This window comes from Macrosteles quadrilineatus, unplaced genomic scaffold (assembly GCF_028750875.1).
Source record: "Macrosteles quadrilineatus isolate MER2022 unplaced genomic scaffold, UCM_ALF_1.0 Scaffold_4__1_contigs__length_99947679, whole genome shotgun sequence".
NCBI lineage: Eukaryota > Metazoa > Arthropoda > Insecta > Hemiptera > Cicadellidae > Macrosteles > Macrosteles quadrilineatus.
The window spans coordinates 49,124,687-49,145,425 of record NW_026542597.1 but is presented as its reverse complement, the minus strand read 5'-3'; the positions used below and the strand labels follow the sequence as shown (position 1 = coordinate 49,145,425).

General features: G+C 35.4%; 1 protein-coding gene across 1 annotated transcript; it reads right to left on the bottom strand.

Annotated features, from left to right (window-relative positions):
• Window positions 1-2,438: 2,438 nt before the first annotated feature.
• On the bottom strand, window positions 2,439-14,462 carry LOC128992669 (collagen alpha-1(I) chain-like). The gene is made up of 4 exons (XM_054416367.1): window positions 14,401-14,462; window positions 7,444-7,478; window positions 6,185-6,219; window positions 2,439-5,548 (listed from the first exon to the last, which is right to left on the bottom strand). Exons 2-4 carry the CDS (start codon window positions 7,466-7,468, stop codon window positions 2,780-2,782), a joined length of 2,829 nt encoding a protein of 942 aa, XP_054272342.1. The 5' UTR covers window positions 7,469-7,478; window positions 14,401-14,462; the 3' UTR covers window positions 2,439-2,779.
• Between the last annotated feature and the right edge of the window lie 6,277 nt (window positions 14,463-20,739).

The window sequence follows — 20,739 nt, the reverse complement described above, 5'->3', positions numbered from 1 at the left end:
TTGAAACAATTATTTAAGTAAAATAACAATAAAATGTAAACAATGTTTTTTTGTCACCATGTTAATTAATCATACGAAACGTCCCCCCGAAACTACTGAAAGGCTGGGACAAGAATCCAAATCAATTATGGAAATGGAAAGATAAGAACTCTTGGTAGTGTTTCCAGCCAATTAGCAAATTTGGCATGTGTCATTTCCTTATGAAAAGACAACATGCATACAATGAAAATTTTTAGTGAACTATTACAACTACCAAAGTCAACAGCACAACGGTAAATTATTTTAATTTTGTTTTTGTGATACAGTAACTTGTGCTGCACGTCATTATTGTTTTTACGTTTTTGTAAGAGAATGCTCCACACAACTCTCCAAAGTGTTTTGTTGCGTTCCAAACTGGACCCAACTATTTTTTTCTAATCATTTGGATTTAAAAAACATGATCCAAAGCTAATGAAACAGCTGGTCTTATCATCAAGAAAGCTACATAAGGCATTACTACATTCTACACTCACCCTTTTTTCACTCATATTTTGATCAAAATATTCACCTAGGTGGCATTCCCTATATTGTAGTGTGCAGTGGAACCTCCATAACAAGACTATCATTCGACAAGTGTCATTTTCAAATAGGTACCCAAGATTTTGTGTCACATCAATCACATGTTAATGCAAACCTATAACAAGTCAACCTCGATGACACGTATTTTTTTGATAATCCTCATGAGAGACTTGTTATCAAGGTTTTACTGTATGTGACATTGACTTTTTTATAGGTAACATCGTTAACTAACCAATATTCCAAACCCAATCGCGTTCAGGGCCCAGAATCGATCTAGTTTGGAATCGAACATTCGGTCTTCAAACTTGAGATTATCGATCACTATAACCTCTCGGCTACCCAGTAAACTTTAACCAAAACTTTATTAACCATTAAATTCCTCACATAGTAGTAACACTGTAACGTTCAGTGACTGACTTTACCAATCTGTGCCAGGATAACACCTAACACGTATGTGATCAGTGATAAGTCACATATTCGGCAATGTTTCCCAACCTGCGTGGATCTCCATAAGTATACGTTGATGCTACTAATAACAGACCGAAGTGACGAATATTGCACAACTACAGTCCTCGGTTTCTAGCATTGGTCACGAAAACAGAATGACCTTTGGTTTTAATTACTCTTTATGTTACGCTAATATGTGTCGTTATGCTAGTTATTAAGCACATTGGGTTCACATAATGGCTACATACATGTGGTACCCTGGGTCAGCTAACGCGAGCTAGTTTTGCAATAATTTGATATTTAAATGGGTTATACAAATCTAGTGAGATGAGAGAATTCTTATAGTTAAACAACATAATGGCTAATTTCATTTTTAAGAGTTGTTAGCCTCCGGATTACGTTTGAATATTTATAATGGTTTAAATACCTGCATTCAGTAATCCAATTGGAGTATTGGATTACTGAATGCAGGTATTTAAACCATTATAAATAATGGCTAAATTGGAACTGCGAGTACGGAGCATTGTAATTAAATAAGAAGTTAGAAATAGTGAATTAAAATGTTAGCTGCCCTACATCTTACGAATTCGACAAGAAACAATTTTTAGAAAATCGGTCAAGAGTAGAATTTCCTTAAAATTGTCATCTTTGGAGTGATTACATAGACGAATCGGTTCTTACATTAAACGCCGTACTTTACGTTCTTCTTGTTTGTAAACTTTGATCGTATTCCGATAATCATACAACAAAAATTAGATGGGGGCAAAACTGTGCTTAGTTTTCCCATTTTTTTATGTTTTGCGACAGTAAATCGTTACACGTTTAGGAATTATTTTAAGGAAGGTATGTCAGCTGTAAATGGTTGAATATTGTATCCATAGTTCAATTATAATGTTTACAACGCCAATAATGTCACCTCGAAACTGTATGGTCGCCATTTTATAGAAAATTATAAAGTAAAGTATAAAAGGGCTATCCCCCCCCCCCTTAGATGTTTATGTAACATCTTATTAAGTTATTTTTTTTTTTATAAAATTAATAAAAATACATAAACTGATTGAAAAGTTTGCCTAATGAATTATTGGCCATAATAATCGGCATTTGGATTGAAATCGATGGCATTATCGCATTTAAAATAATTATTTAATTTAATTAGTAGTCAATCAATTAGATGATTGAATTCTTGTGCTTTTTAGGAATTATTTAATTTGTAAGCATAACAGTTTTATATGATGCATACTGCCAAGAAGTGCAGTCATAATTGCAATTTATTTGTGTCTTTTAAAGCAGTTGTTTATCTATTTTTGTAATGTCTCTGGACGGCGATACAAGACTGCGAATAATAGAACAGGCAGGGTTTATGTATCCTTATTCCTTATAAACAAACTTCTGAATGAAATGGAAACTGTGATTTAATCAATTAAAACTCTAAATTATTACAAAATGGTAGTTTATTTCTCAAAACATATCACTATGAGAACACTTTATGTTACAAAAATATATAAAAACATCTTAACAATAAGCACTTAAAGCTAAACACAATAACTTAAGGCACACAAATATCGTTACCTAGTAGGATTTCTTAAATACAAACAACATTGAACTCCTACAAAGGCATGTACTACGAAAAATTTCAGAAACTTTAAAGAGTTGAAGAGAGCATTCAAGAGGTAAGCTACTTTTCTAGGCTACTTTGTATACAACATATAATACAACAACATTATAGAAGTACTGGCGAGTCATTGTAACATTCGTTTGGCTAGTGTCTCAAGGATTATCTTCTGTAGGGTGGAAGATACTCTCGGTTGGGCTTAGATGAGGGGCTCTGACCACCAGGGTACTCATCAGCCGCTGTGCCGAAGGGAGGTCTCGAAGTTCCCTGACCGGGAAAAGGTGAAGTTCCCTGAGGTCGCTGTCCAGGGAAACCGGGAGAGGTTGTGGATCCCGGGAAAGCAGTTGACGACCCTGGATACTGAGATGAAGGACCAGTAGGTCCCTGAGATCCAGGATACTGTCCTGATGGTCCAGCTGTGCCTGGATATCCACTAGAAGGACCTTGCCCGGAACTTGGGTAGCCCGCTGAAGGTCCCTGAGGACCACTACCCGGATACCCTGCCGAAGGTCCTTGGGGTCCGGTAGATCCTGGGTAGTTGGCTGAAGGCCCTTGTGGTCCGGCAGATCCTGGATAGTTGGATGAAGGCCCTTGAGGTCCGGTCTGACCTGGATATTGAGTAGAAGGTCCCTGAGGACCAGTAGCTCCTGGATATCCTGCTGTTGGCCCTTGAGGTCCTACTTGTCCGGGGAAATTGGCTGAGGGACCCTGTGGTCCAGTTTGGCCTGGGTATTGAGCAGATGGTCCCTGAGGACCGGTTGATCCTGGGTAGTTAGTTGAAGGCCCTTGAGGTCCTGTCTGACCTGGATACTGAGCAGAAGGTCCCTGAGGACCAGTAGCTCCTGGATATCCTGCTGTTGGCCCTTGAGGTCCTACTTGTCCGGGGAAATTGGCTGAGGGACCTTGTGGTCCAGTTTGGCCTGGGTATTGAGCAGATGGTCCTTGAGGACCAGTAGAACCTGGGTAGTTGGCTGAAGGTCCTTGAGGTCCTGTCTGACCTGGGTATTGCGCAGAAGGTCCCTGAGGACCAGTTTGGCCTGGGTACTGAGCAGAAGGTCCTTGAGGTCCGTTTTGTCCCGGATACTGAGCCGATGGGCCCTGTGGTCCTACCTGTCCTGGGAATCCTCCAAAAGGTCCTTGTTGACCACTCTGTCCTGCAGGTCCACCAACCCCTTGTTGCTGAGATCCTACAATTGAATAATCGTATAATTTCTGGTTGAGGGAGAAAAGTCCTGGAGCGGAGTCACAGTCAAATTGATTCCACCACACACAAACGAAGTACTCTTGGTGAAATATCGTTCCGTTTGGACATAAAAAGTCATAGGTTTTGTTATTGGCACAAATGTGAAATACTTGACATCTTGTCTCGACATCTGCGTAGTATCCTGGGAACTGTTGTTGATCACAGCGAAAAGATGTTTCCGGGATTTCTGAGTAAATGGGATAATCGGTACCTGGCTCACCAGGAATAGCTGAGTAATCTCCTTCGTCATATGATCCATCGTCCTCATCACCACCTACACCAGCAGCACCGCCAGTGCCACTGCCTCCAGGACGCCCAGCTTGGCCTGGGAAACCACCAGAACTACCAGGTCCTCCAGTTGGAAATTGACCTGCTTGTCCTCCCCCAGATCCACCAGTAGGAGATCCTGATCCCCCAGCACCAGCACCTGTCGGGAACTGTCCACTTTGCCCACCAGTAAATTGTCCTCCTGGCCCACCAGTGCTTCCTGTTGGGAACTGCCCACCTTGTCCACCAGAATATTGTCCTCCTGATCCACCAGTGCTTCCTGTTGGGAACTGCCCACCTTGTCCACCAGTAAATCCTCCTGCTCCAACTCCACCAGTAAATCCTCCTGCTCCAACTCCACCATAGCCTCCTTGAGAACCGCTTCCTGGAAATCCAGCTCCCTGTTGACCACCAAACCCAGGTTGTCCACCTCCACTAGTAGGGTATTCATCGGCAAATGCCCCTCCAGGACCACCTGTTGCACCAGGGTATCCTGCTGGTCTAGCTGTCGTGCTTGGGAATCCTCCTTGTGAACCTGGGTATCCTTGGGAAGATGGCGTAGTCCCTTGAAAGCTTTGTTGTCCACCTGGACGAGAAGTAGATCCTGGGAATTGGCTACCTGCTGGTCCTGAAGGATATCCTTGTCCAGATCCCGGATAACCTGTTGGGCCTGCGGTTGTGGATTGGAAGCCTCCAGTAGAAGATCCTGGGTATCCTCCTTGAGGTCCACTTGGATATCCAGCTGATGATGTTGAGCCAGGGAATCCACTTTGAGGTCCTGATGGGTAGCCTGATCCGGCAGCTCCAGGATAGCCGGGACGAGATGTGCCTACTTGAGAACCTCCTTGGCCAGCACCAGTAGGATATGCAGCGGTCGATCCGGCAAACCCTGCTTGTTGACCAGGATAGCCACCTGGTCTAGCAGTGCTACTGGGAAAGCCACCTTGGGATGGTCCTGAAGGATATCCTTGATATCCTGGAGTTGTGCCACCTGGACTGGAGGTTGAAGGATAGCCAGAGGGTCCACTAGAGAATCCAGGAGTAGATCCTGGGTAGCCTCCTTGTTGGGATCCAGGATAAGCTCCAGGTGAAGGGGTTGATCCTTGAAAGCCTCCAGGTGTAGTTCCGCCAAATCCTCCTGGAGTGGAGCCTGGGTAGCTACCTTGACCCGAGGGATAACCGGGAGCTGAACCAGGAAAACCTCCTTGGCTACCGGGGGTAGAGGATCCGGGACCTGTAGGCCGAGGATAGTTGTACCCGGAGCCTCCAGGAGCGGAGCCTGGGCCACCAGAGGGAAACTCGTCAGCTTGGGGAGGACGTCCGGTGGGAGATGCTCCAGGTCGGAAAGTACTGCCTGTTGCTCCTCCAGGTCCTGAAAGTAGTGGGTTCTGGGGTCTGTCGTAGTTGTATCCTTCTTCAGCCTGTAGAAATAATTTTATAATAAGCAATAAGTTATGTGTGTTGGTTTAACTACAGTTTTCAGTTTCATCCCTAACAAATCTACGGTGTATGTAGTTATATAGTATATAGGGTTTTTTATAACTAGCCTATAGAAGTCATAGGCATCTAATATATCGTGAATTTCTAACTCAATATGATTTTGTTAAACCTCTGGAAGTAATAATATCAATTTTATCTTAAGAAATTTATGTGAATCTTTGACAAAAAACCAAAAAACAAGTAAAAATTCTTAAGCTTTAAATAATCTTTATCATTAACGTTACAAAAGAGTGTTAAACAATAATATTGTCATGGTCACTTTGGAAATGTTCAAATCTTGAACAACCTTACATTCTTCTGTCATACTATGTGTTAGTCAAGTTTTTGTTTTACATTCATGTTTGGCTTATGCACACTGTATAAATGAAGTTAAACTGCTATTTTCTCTCCCTAAGGTTTGAAAATCTTGTTTCTGAAAGAGTTCATTTTAATATAGTATATAGCTTTTTAAAGACAAATTTATAAAATCACTTCCTTCTTTAATAATCAGTGGTAATAATATATTTGAATAATGTTTACTGTTCTTCGGTAAAGTCAAGCTAAAAATAATTACGTACCTTGGCTGATTGTAAGCTTAACGCAGCCGCAAACCCTGTATACAAAAAATTAAATATTATTTTTAATCTCACATAAATATCTTACATTTTATATTCTTTAAAGTCTCAACCCTTCCTTTGTGGTTGTTGATGATATTACAATAATAAATTAATGTTTCTTTCAAAATTTAAATAAAATATATAAGTGAGTCAGTTGTAGAGGTATATTTTTGATGTGGGTTCACTCTCACAACAGTAAAATATTCCATTTTTCAATTTTCTGCTCATATCGCAGAATAAATTGTGAAACATGTTTACTTTGCACTGATATTTAAATTTGATCGATATCCAGTGTTTGAAATGTAATAGATCCTCGTGTTGAATTTAAATTCATGAAGTTGTTTGTTAAGTTTGTCAAAAACAACGACTTTTTGACCTGTGCTGTTTTTAGAGCGTAGTGTTAACTGTGCGATTAAAAAGCTGATTTCTTAGGATATCTTTTATTATAATTTTTAAATTTAAATGATTATGACTATTCTGCACAACAGATCACATTGTCCACAAATGAATTGAATTGAAATACACATTTAAATAAATGTATCAACTCGTTTTATAACAGCCGTGGTTTGAATATTATTTACATCACTCAAGTTGGTTTAAAAGACAAAAATGTGCATTAACCATTACATATTGCACACCATTTTTACTGTTAAAACATTCTGTAGGCCTAAGCTCTACAGTTTAGTTTATCTTTTATTTCTAATTTACAAAGGATTTGTAGTACAAAGGATGAAATATTCACTCTTTTTTAAGGAATTACTTATAGTTTAAGTATACAATGATGCCATGTTCAGAGCGGCCACGGTGCCTCTAATGCTTTAACTGGTTGTCGTACTCATATGGTGAGCACACTGTATGTTGGGTTGTAAACGGTCATTTACGAGATCGAGTCTAAATATTGCAAAATATGATTATACAAATTGCAAAATATTCTTATCGTAAAAAAAAGGTCTTCAAAATACAGTAAATAGTTCATTAAGAACGTTGCATACCGCTTGTGATTGAAATAATTAGATAGAAACCAAAATTATTTAATGCCGATTAAGTTTCATCACCAAAATTAAACTGCTGAAGGGCATTTACGTGATATGTACAAATAAGATTTAGTCAGTCATGATTACATATGTGGTTACATGAGGAATGTCATTAGAATTCCAATTAGACGGTTAACATATTATTGCGAAGTATACTTGGTCTAATGCTTTAAACACACTACTTACACAGTGTTAAATATAGCCGCGCCATATTGTCGGACCTGAAACAATAAACAACAGTGTTTTAAAATATAATTATTGACTTGTATTGTTATGTTGCCACTTAATTACTAAATAGCTTGTAAATGCAGAATAAACTTAAATTGCATTTACTAAGTAACGTGTTCAATCGTGAAGATTGTGGTGCACAAACGTAGGCTTACTTAATAATCATATAGGTCAATCAAAAAATTAAATCAAAATATCGTGTACCTAGTTGTAAATTTACAACACACTTAATTACAACTTAAGACAATCATAGATGGAATGCTATTTTTGATTCTTTAAGTACCGGTATGTCATAGAAATGGTATCTGTTTGAAACAGCTTATGAAAATAAATCTAATTAAATTTACTCTTATAAAGGAGGAATCCCCCCGTGTTTGTCGAGGTAGTCATTGGTTTTCTTTTTACTTTTTAAATTTTAAGGAGAATTGTTTTAAAATTTTCAAATATTACTCTGGAAGACTGCGTGATTCTTATGGATTAACTATAAAAGATAATTTTAAAGTATGTTTCTGTTCGGTACTACTGGTGTGTGCATGTTTATGATTTATTATATCTCGTTGTTTTATGACTTCAAAAATATTTCCCTAAACAAATCCATTTATAAACTACAGATTGTCTTCTGGTTTTCTATTACAAAATTGATGGTAAAGTAAGATTAACTGTTATTAAAGAGAACCCCGTTTTAGTTGACATCAGAGTTTTAAAATAGAATTTAACATTCATGTTTTACAATAGAACTAACTATAGATTTGTACGTAGGTAATTTACCTACGTGCAAAGTAAATTCCCTTTGGAACTCCCAAACTTCTTAACACCAGTGATATAAAAGTTAAAGTTGTATAAACAATAATATACATATTTCCGTTTTACTATGCACTACTTGAACTTAACTAAAAAAAATACACGTTACACTAATGGGACTTATTAACTCAACGCCTTAAAAGAACCTTTAAATTTGTCTGATAATTATAGCATGGTAGATAAGGTGTTCAGTTTCACTCCTGACCAACGCGAATCTAAATGTATTTTATAATAAAAATCTTATGTCTATTATTAATTCAAAGTTAAAACTCCCAAAAACTATGTACACAATAAAGTCCGAACAGGTATTATGTTACTAATGTTAAATAATACGTTTTATTGTTTTATTAACTGATACGAAATACTTTATGTCTGATTATAACTGTTTATTAAAAAGGTTCAAGTTGTATGTAGGAACGAGTGTTCGTGTGCATGTATGTGAGAGGGGGAGAGATGGAGAGAGTGAAAGAGAGAGACAAGGTCTAGGTCGTTCATTCGCTTCTCTTCTCTACTATTACTTCACAACGAGTTACATTGACTTGACTGTAGCACAACTAACCTACATCGAGTGTACAACTCACAGACGATTACGTATGTTGCTCTCATTATGCTACTTCCTGACACAGTATTGGATTTTTGTATCTTGTATGTTTACTTATATTCAATTTTGTATAAAATATCCTTTTGGTATGTAAGTTGCCTACTCAACAGGGTTATGTGCTCATTTATATTTATTCGGCCATTTATTCATTTAGCTTTTCCGTATCCAATTTAGCTGTTTTTAAACAGGTAACTACAAACAAGTGGAACCTCGAACGGTTGCTTTCATTCATAGATGTGGTCTTTTAGATAATAAATTACTGATACCAGTTAGTAAATTGTTTTGCCATGGAATTAAAATCGAACTCTAGTATAGTGTTTATTATATGGTTTTATTTAAACTTACGTTTAATTCCCTATTCTACGTTCCACCTCACGACCCCAAAATAATTCAAATAAGTTTTAAATTTAGGATATGTTTCACTCATTCACACCTTCGGGGGCCAATAAACTTTTCCTCGTCTTAAATTTGACCACCGCGCGGAGTTGGGTATCCCCGGTGCAGTACAAGAATGCGTAAATATTAGGCTAATAATGGCTCCGAAACAAGAACCCAGAACATTGCTACCATGAGTTACTAGTTTGTCGCGATGCACATTGAACCACCCACTCACCATTGACTGTATTGTTTGTATCTCAATAGAAAAACCTGTTATGCAAAACACCTGTCGTAATATACGAAATATTGGTCTCATAAATAGTGAACAGCCACTTTGGCTTCCGTGAGATGAACCCAGCTGACCCAGTGAGGTAACATTCAACAGTCGTGCCAATCTCCTACCTCCTCCTCCTCTCTCCCCAGCCCAGTCTCCACCCTCAGTAACATCTTATTGAAACTATACCAGTTTTATAATCAAAGTGGGTCTTCAAACTATTTAAAAAGCTTGTTGGGTCTTCTATATTTGTTCCGCCAGTTAAAACCCTATTCATTCTATCCTTCGTTGCCCACGATTTGTATCTCTTTTGTTACAGGCCTTGTACACAACACGTTTAAGTACCAAACGTTTTTCTACTCAAACACACCCTGTCAGTCATGAAATACGAGTAGTTGTTATTATTGCTGTTAAAGGCAAATGGTTGAGAACGGCCTACAGTCTGGCTGTTAGTGTGAGAAGAAGATGATAGCTTCTGTTCAGGTACGTGGGCAGGCCAAGGTGTCAGGGGGCGTGGTGGAGATTATGAGAGATTAGGATGAGGTCACAAGGTCAACATAACCGGAGATGGTACAATATGATCTGGCGAGGAGATTACTCCACTGTATGGCCTACTCTGTGGCATCTCATCACGTTACTCCAATACTGATACATTCTTGAATAAGTCGTAATATATGTTTATATTTACGTGGTGTCATGACGTCATGAGTTTGCCCAAATTGGAAACGGAAAAATTGGCAGAAGTTTCTCTCCGGTTAGTATAGGTTAGTTTTCCGCTATACGTTTCTTCTTGGAGGATATCATGCGACCAAACTCACGATCATCTCCTAATATTAGCCAAGTCTATGATGTCCTACAGCCACTATCGCCCCGCACCCCACCCTTAATAGTAGAATAATACACGATATGACAAATTATGTACTGTTACTTACTGGCAGATTACCTGAACCCGATGTTAAAAGTTCATCCGTTTTCCCAGGGACTACTACAAAGTCTAAGAAAAATGATAATTTTCTTGGTAGTCGAGTGGTTTTGTGCTCCCTTCAAATTTGAAGGTCGCTAGTTCAATTCCAAGTTAAATTGATCGTAAACTCATATGCTATTTGTCATTGGCCTATCAATCAATTATGCTATCGAAAAAAAGGTTTACAAGGTAGTTACGTCAAGGTTTGTACCGTTCTCTTACAAGATATACAAAATTCCAATGGCTTAGATAAACAACACCCGGCATTAGGCCTATGAATCTATTAAGTCAGCTGGGACAATTTAATTCAATTCAATTCAATTCAATTCAATTATTTAAGATGGGGACGCCACTATGTGCGTATTTTAACCCAAATATGAGTGAAGGATGAGTGTAGGATGAGTGGCGCGATCTTGTAGTCTTGTTAGTGACTAAGGCCGACATGTTCCTTAGACACAGCTGTTAATTAATAGCCCATACAGCTAATGGCAACTAAGGGACCTACAGTTTATAGTGGAATCCGAACCACATTTTTCCTTGTAATTTACGAATTGGTCTAATTATCAGGATAATACTGCGGAAAGTCGTAGTACTCACTAGTGCGGACGTTAATCCACACCAGGGAGCATCGCATCCACAGTGCATCCCTATAAATATCCACAATTCGTGACCTCCCAGTAGCTGGATTACAGGACGACGCCACCCGTTAATCTGTCAGTCGGTGACTGAAATTGTCATCACGAAAAAGCCTCGTTACAAAGAAAATTAAATTGATTTTGTATAAATAAAATACAAACACAGTATATAGCTGTTACCGTGTTCTTTATTTTCACAATTTTTGATTTACACCTACGTCAAGATGTTGGACATTATTAAATTTTTAATAGCCAATAATTTTTTTTTTTTACCGCTGTACACAAGAAAAACGTATTTTTATTTAGGGTAATAATTTCAGCTTTTAATTCCGAAACTTGAGAATGGCTTGAGACTTCGTCTTTAAGCTTACATTTTTTCCTAAGTCATATTTGCCGTACTCTACATTACTTCAACTGTTTCCTTTGATGCAGCAAAATTGAATATATGAAATATACACGCTCAAATCGATGAACTTGTCAGGTCCTCAACGTAGCTTTTACTATTTTTCAGGATATGTTTAATGAATTTCTATTAATATAATATCCAAATGTCTATCTTTAAACAAATGATGGATGGCATAGATTCAACCAACTAACTGAATGTACGGTTCAGTATGTTGTCCAAACAGCAAGATAATTTGGACACGTTCAAGTGCACCAACCTATTAACAATTGTTTACGTTTACAATAATTCCCACACTGTAGCAACAACAGTGTTTGCGTGTTGGTAGCACTGCCGCATGGGATCATTGCAACTACTATACAAACTGTCGTCACGTTCCCATAAGGATTATTGCTTCATTTGTACAGCTTTGTTTACCTACATATTACCAAGTGTAGAACTCAATTAATAAAGCCTCAATGTGAAAATAAAGTTTGGAACATTTTTTCAGATGCGGTAGCTTCTACATATATTGAATTCGGAATCCGAAGTTTAGAGGGAACATATTTAAGATTAATTTTGAGGCCTGAAACGGAATCTTCATAGTTTGTCTGATACTTGATTATTGTTGATACTTTATTTTTGTAGAACAACTAACAATCAATAGCTTTAACAGAAGTAAAATGTTGGTTATTAAAGGTCATTATTAAAATGTTGGTTGCCTAAACTAAAAATGTACAGACATTAATTGAAACAATATCAATATTTTTTTCCAATATCCTTTAAACTACGCTGCATTAATTCAAGTAAATTAAGCTTACCCTGTTTATAGAGCAAGAATTTAATTTAATTTTTACATTAAATTACAATTTTAAATGTACCCATTGAAGTCTCTGAAATCTAAATCTTACATGCAATCTGATGATTTATCAGATCTTTAATCTGTCGGTTTAAAACTCTGCATAAAGAGAGAAAGAGTCTGGTGATATGAAGATCACTTTCCCTGGTCGTGCTGCATGGATCGTGTAGCTAGCTTGTAATACCAAGACCCCAGGCCAGGACTATGAGTTAGTGACGCTTCCTACAGTTCCGTCCACGAGTTTCAATCAGCCACCTTTTAATACATTTTTTTACTTTTATCCGATGATTTTTTTTATTACACATGAATTTTTTCTATTCAAACTGATATTTTACCTGCGATTGTTGGAAATAAAATGTGCGTTTAGGCACTATGTAGGAAATGTGTTAGCATGTTAAGATTTTTTCAATAGGAGCTTAGGCTGAATAGCAACTTTTTGTGTGCTCGAAAACCACTGAAACTACATGATTTATATGCATATAAAGTGCAAATATGTCCCTTGAACATGGAAAATGGGTTTTCGAAGTGATGTCTGTGTGTGCGTAGGGAAGGATGTGTACAAAGCTACTGACGATGCCTGTAGTCCGATTTTGGTTAAAAATGTTGTATGTTGGTAAGAAACAATGTTATATATATTTAGGACTTTTATTTTGTCGAAATTTTTATTTTTAACGTTAGTTTTTTATAAAACCCCCATAGTATATGAAAAATTAGATTTTTACAAAGATTTTCTTTGACGATTTTGATTTAAATTTATTATTTTACACGCCTATAAATCGTGAAAAATGGCACAACCCCAATGCTGTAAAATCTGTGGTTCATAATTTATTGCAATTCATGTGACTTTCCATGTACGAACCCATAAATTAATAAGTAAGTTTTATGTTCATAAAAGTATTTGGATGTTCCATTTTAATGTCAAGCTCATGGGAGCAAGTATATGTCAGTTTGCCGATACAGTATATTTATCTAATGTTACGTGTTATAAAAATGACAGCTGTATTGAATCTCTTAACGTTAAAATGTGTTTATCTAGGTTTGCATTAAATCGCTTAAGGGATTCCAAAATGATGGACGAATTTATAAAGATTACGTGCAGACAGAAAAATGGACATTTTTTACGCATGTTTATACGATGCAATTTTTTGTTTTAGACCTAAGAAACAAACACACAAAATCTCTCCAGAAAGTGTGTATACTGCTGTGTATAAAGAAAATATCAAGGATGTACGAATTAACTATCAAATATTCATATTACTTAAATTTTTACTTTGTGAGAGTTTATTTGTAGAGTGTTTTTATTTACTTGAGTTAAACCCCTACAATAGCTTCTTTTATTTTAGTTATAAATTGTTTATCCATAATTTTTACAAGCGTTAAGACAGTTACGATTTCATGAAATCCGTTTATATGAGAACTACGCATTGGTTTAAATTCGTTAAAACAGGAGGAAGTTCAATCAATATCATAATGTTTTAAAGTTTTATTTTATTCATATTAGCCTATTTTATTTTATTTATAATTTGTATTATTTTGTAGTGCAACTACAGTCTTTATCGACATATATTAAATTATATTACCCAAATATTTAAAAATATAGGCCTGCTAAAGGGGTTTCGCCCTTTCATCGGTTAACAGCATTTTAAACCCAAAATTACTTAAATATTTTTTTTGTTTGGAAATGTGTTTTTTCATAAAATATCATTTAGATCCAAAATACATACACAAACAAACCCGCATAATTGTGTACGATTTTAAATATTTGTTTGGGTTTACACGTCCGTTAAATGACTTAAAGACTAAAAAAAGTTCTAGTAAACTTGGTTCACAACTTTAGTTTTAAAAAAATCACCCGCACTTCCGTATGAAAATTCTTATACAAAACACCGTATACCCATTGTACGTCCGATGTGAATATGAAAACATGTCTTAACTAAAAATATTTTCGTTCACAACTTAGCCTATTACATACACAGGTAATATCCACAGCACCGCACTGCCACTGCACTAGCACCACTCACCTGTGTGCCGTAGGTCTGTTGACGCGGGGACGGAGTGTACCTACGAAGGGTGACCCGGAGCTTATATGGAGGTTGCAGGGGGTAGCGCCGCCTCCAAGGGCACAGAGTCAAATACTTTCACTGCCGCCCCACCACCGCCCCACCGCCCAATACCCAACTCTGGTAGACACCGTTGATTTGTGCACTGTCGGTGAGTTCACTATTTTGATTGTTGCTTATTGGTGCATTTATTGAATCTGTATACTAAAAGATGAAAGGTCACTGTACTGCAAAATCTTAAGGGTTCCTAGATATTTTTTATTGTTGCTTTCGATTGTGTTGATGGGATAATCAATTGATTTCTTTGTTCTGCATTATGAATTCTCGTCGTAATGTAGAATAGGAAAGGTTGTATGCACTGTATAATGGTTATTAAATTAGTTTGATTTTGATGCATGTTAATCGGTGCGTTGTTGGTATTTGTGGGTTTACCATTTGAATATGATATACTGCAAGATCATTTTTTAACGTAATATAAAATCTGAAATTGGACTTTACTGTTTGAGCTTTAATCTTTGGTTATAGTACAAGAGGTCAAACCATAGACTAACCATTACAACTAGACTTCTCACCCCACTGTAAATTTTGAAGCTGGTTTTTTGTGTCTAGTTCATGTCCGGTGACACTGATCGCTAGTGTCGACGAAATTTGGTTTGTATAATTTTAGGGTTAATTTCATGATGAGTGCTCTACTGTTTAGTTATATAACTATGGAACGAGTTATTATTTATGATTGGATCGTTTTATTTAAATAAACAAGGTTTTAAATTACTGAAATATCAAGAGACAAATTGTAAACAAAACCCGACGTCTACACAGAACTAACAATAAAATTGGCTCCAGCTGTTCCATAAGGATGAGAAATCTACTAAGGGAGTATGTTTTATCTATGGTCAAAGCTAAGTTTGTCTAAGGTTCTAAAATAATAGAACATAAATTGTGAAATGTTAACTTAATTGTTCTTAGTTACTGGATACAACCGTGCATTAAAATACACCTATCTCTAACTGACCATTAGGATGAAAAATGTTGATTGAAGTTAGTTTGAAACATAAAGAAGCTAATATTTTGTGTTTATCGAGTTATTTAAAAAATGATCTTATAAAAAATATATTCGTTTTGAATTAAATATTTGTATTTGTATTGTTGATTACACAATCAGTATTTTCAATCAATGTATTTTCAATCATGTATTTTCAGTGTATCAATATTACAATTGCACGTAATTGAATATTAGTTTTAACCTTTAAAATCTATGGGTACGATTTGTCCCCGGTAGTTTTGGTAGGCTCATTTTGTACTGTCACAAATAAGTACTTTACATAAATGAATGAGTTTTTCTTCGTGGATTACCATAAAGTTTTCGCCAATAAATAAAACCGTATGACATTACATTTTTCAAGTCACTGTATTGACACCATTCTTTAATTTATTTTTATTAGTATTATTATTTTTAGTGGTCATGACATATTTACTGAAATTATGAATCAATTTGATTTGAATCATATACAGTATATTGATAAATTCCTAAGAGGAATCGTTTGAAAAATGACAGTTACAGCGAGTTTGGATAAGTTAACTAAAAACTCCTTTTTCATATAATATGCTATTGTTTTAAAGATATATTTTCCCTGAAACGGTTTTGATGGTTTAGTATGAAAATAAAATTGGTCCTATATATTTACTCAAGCTCATGTCATTATTGAATAACATGTTTTCCTAAGTTTTGAATTTCCTTATAAAAATTTATAACATTCCTTCTTGAATTATTTTAATTGAGAATAGTATACATCTATTTACACATTGTAAAATTGCTAATATTCCATCATTTTGGTGCTGAAAAAAAAATAATTTACAGTAAAGATGCGAATTTATAGTTTTGACTTCCAACTAAAGTGTAATGATATGCATTATTATTTTCCTCTGCCTTAGGTAACTGCTATAAAATTTAAAAATGTATAAATACCAATTATACTAGTGGCTTGTAGGGACATAATTCCCTGAAAAGCTCAAATGTAAAACAAATTATCGTAATATTTAAACAAACTTAGAATCAAATTGTCTATGTGTCAGGATAGATATCCCAGTACAACATATCTTGTGTGTAAAAAAAGTTGGTTGTTTGTCTTTGTTTGCTTTTGTTGGTGTTATTTTAAATAAATAATTCAAATTACTCATATAAAAAAGCCTAATAAAATTTGCGACTGGTTAGAGTTCCGTTACCCAGTTATCGAAACCAATCACGAAAATACTTTTTACATCATCTTCGAAATGTATATTTTTGGTTTGTTTTAAGAAACGGAAAATACCTCTAGGTTTTACTGTTAAATGTGGATGCTCTCTTTATTACCGTACATGCTAGGCTTATTTGAATCTTTTTGCTTGAAGCAGAAGGCAGTACCTGACTAAAATCTCCTCCAAACAATATTGCTTTTTTCGCCCATTGGAACTTGTCACAGTAGGCCTACTTACTTAACAAATATATTGCCTGTACGAACTTATTTCATCTTTTTCTCAGGTTGATTTCTAAGAGTGGCCGTTGCGGTGATTCCACTTCATACAAAATATTTGTTAAACACTATAATAAATCTTAAATTAAAAATGTTAGTAAATATTTAAAAAAAAGGTTTAGAATAAACGAGAGTTCGCCCCGTGGTCGAATACTCGACCAAAAGTATGTATTGTGCAAACTTCTCTGTTTTCACCCCACGCTGTAAATAAAACATGTGAATGGAATTTCTTCCATTTGTTTTGATTATCTGTTTATTTGTTATTATTTCGTCCCCAACATGACAACCCATAAGAACCCATGTTATTTTTTTAATTTTAAAATCCATTTTTTTTTTATTTTTTAGCCTATTTTAAGGGATTCTGCACATCTGCAGGAAAATATCTTTCATTTGGTCTCAACCGCGTGTAATCCGGTCCAATAGTAAGCTAGCTGTCGTAAATTTTGCAAAAGTCTCTTAGTATATAGGATCTTTAACATATGTTTTGAAATCAAAACAAAGCAGAAGTGTTCCATTAAATCTTGAATCGTGTATTATTTAGTCAATGTGGTTATTTCAAACATTCCTTCAACAAAACAATAACCTTTAAATTAGAAGGAAAAACAAATTTTGTCAGCCATTCTAAGTTCAATTCCTTTGATTTGAGCCATCTCATATGATTCTACTACCATAGATAAAACATACTCCTTAGAATGTTTTATCTATGCTATTACTTATCATACGATTAACTAATTTACTTAAACATACACAAGTTTGCAAATTGCAGGGTGAAATCATTTATTTCAACATTCTAATCTTAACTAAAAAGTCTTAATTATAATAGGTAACCTTATCCCTGGTTTTATATCATGGTGGAAGGAAAAAACATAGGTGTGCTATTCCCGTCATATGCTGATGTCACCCAGATTGCAAACAAAAAAAATCACGTGATTGTATTGCCATTTGAGTATATATTTGTTTTGATTTGATTGTTATTGTTTTTATATTTTTTTTATGGTGTTTGCAATCTGGATGAGGTGACGTCAGCATATGACGGGAATAGCACACCTATGTTTTTTTCCTTCCACCATAGTTTTATATAGTATACAGCACATTGCACAATTGACTGGCAAATATGTAATCCAAATGTAATATTGTTTTCACCACACTATGATGTTTTTGGCTGTATTACATACGTTAATTGGTGGCTGAAAGTTACGTTTTGCTGGCCATGCCAGCTAGCTGTCATCGTAATTTGGGGACCGAGCAGGTTTTTACAGGCCGGGAACGCAAAATCAGCTGTGCACTTACTTACTTAAAACATGAATGTATTTTAAATACACAATCAAAATCCATAGCATTGCAATAGAATTGTGTTATTGTCACCGTTGCCTAGCAACTATTTATTTTTAATTTTGCTGATTCCTCAAATTATTTCTTCACATAACCTTAAAATTAATTGTAGTTGTGTTGACTATCAGTGCGCATTATTATAGTGGTGAATAGTGGTAATAGGGTATAGTGTGGTGAAAAATAGCGGTTCGTACCACGGACCGAAATGGTTTTGCAGCTCTCGATCGATTTAAGTTCTCGACTTCGTCTCGAACTTAAAAACTATCTCGAGCCGGCAAAACCTCATTTTCGGCCCTAGGTACGAAATATACTATTTCTGGCTTGATAAAAAACCACGATCAGCTGTATTTAAGTTAACAAAAATCAGCAGTAAATGGCTTTGAATGCTATTCTTATGGAGAGCATTTTACGTTATATCATTGACTATTAATAGTCAAAGGTTATATCTAATTGTGTGTTAATATTTAGGGAATTTCACTATTTTTCCCGCCGTCACGGGATCGAGACCTTTAATTAGAGCCCTCTCCCGTCGTTCTACGACTTCCCAGTCGCCCACAATTTTGACGCAAAGAATCGGCTTACGTAATAAATATATAGATGATGGTCTGTAATTAATTATTTAATAATCCTACAAGCAGTTACCCATAAACTTATAACACCTTTGAAGTAAAACATACACCTTGATACAAAGTCAATTTGTATAAGCAAATTAAAGTATAAAATTTATTAAAACCTACTGCGCTAGTTCTATCATACTATGTGTTCTTTGTAACTGAAACACGATAATATCAATTTACGATTTCTAGTGTACTTCAAAGGTACTCAATCTCTAGTCAACTAGCTAATAAAGGGTTCATTGTTCCGAATGACTCAGACTTTGTATCATTTGACTGATCTGATAACTAACTCTGTGAAGGAGGGCAATTAGGAAGTAAAATGCCAATCGCTAATGCATTACTTTCCTGTTGCCACTTCAAAATGCGTTGTTGATTCTAATGGGACATCATCAAAAACTTGTAGACGGTTCAAATGACGTATTTTTCCTGATATGGGTGTTAAATTAAAAAATTATAAATTTTTTCATATTAATTTTTTAACTTCTAGAGATATAGGCTACTTTTTAAATTTATGCTAATGATTATTTGTTTAAGTCTTGTTAACACACTCTTTGACTAGTTATTAAAGGTTTTTTTCAAACGAGGTGCGTCTAAAAAACCTAAACTGTATCAAGTATATAAAATTTTCATCCAACATTAAGTTTAAATTATGCTATTAAATTTAATTAATTAATTACTCACTACCAACATCGAAATCAACCCTCGATATTTAGTTTACTTATCTGATTACATTTTTCAACTAATAAGATTAAATTCTGTGACACTAAATTACAGCTTTAAATGTTTGGAATTACCGATTCATCTATTGATTGTTTTGCTTATCTTTCGCAGGATTTATCGTACATTTAAAATAAAATTTATCATAGGCAATAATAATTTCAAACAAGTTTTAAGTAAGAGTAATAATCCACACGCCACTATCATAATATTTTTTTTAATTTGTGTATCTATGCGATTATTATTATTTGACGTTTTTTGTATGGAAACTGTCCAAATACCATATTTCGTAATGTTTTTGTTGAAACTCTAATAGTTGTTTTCTTAGACCATCTTGCTGTTTACAGAGTTTAAAAGTAACCTTTTACATATTTAAATCGCTTATCATTCCTCTTCAATACTACAATTATTAGCTTTTTATTTGATCAGCTGGTTAAGTGCACGGTAAATGAATATTCGCCATGCAGTAGTCCAGACAACGAAGACAATTTGGCGGAAAAATTCATGTATAAGCCAAACTTGGTACAGTTGTAGTGAAAGGGTCCTTTAACAACGAACTAAAATACTGACCGGTGGTGGCAGTATTTTAAATCTATTTCTCCTGCTAATAATTTTGTTTTAATGGTCAATAAACTGTGATCGGTCCAAATATCAATGACAACAGCATGTCAATGTAGTAATGCTATATACCCCCACCACAGCAAAACCTGCAACCTAAAACATTTTAAAATTGGCTGAATTTCCACAATAATATTTCATTGAAATATTCAGATTTATTCCCTGAGTTATTTACGAAAACCCTAAATGGGGACTTTAGAGCCCCCTAATCCCTTAGCTCCACAACCACTGGTCAGTACTTTTAAAATGTTGTTGAAGGTCCATTCCCCTACAACTGTACCAAATTTGGCTTACACATGAATTTTTTCCTCTATTTGGTTTTTGTCTTCATTTCCTGGACTACAGTGGACATTGAGTAATTTACCTTGTACTGCGCATCAAAGAGTAACCTACTCGCCTACAAATAAGCTCTTAAAAAGGTTGTTTCTGGGTATTCGAGGTTAAAAGTTTTGTAATATTTTATGGGAAACCCTCACGCAAATTTCATTTAATTTATTTGTATAACC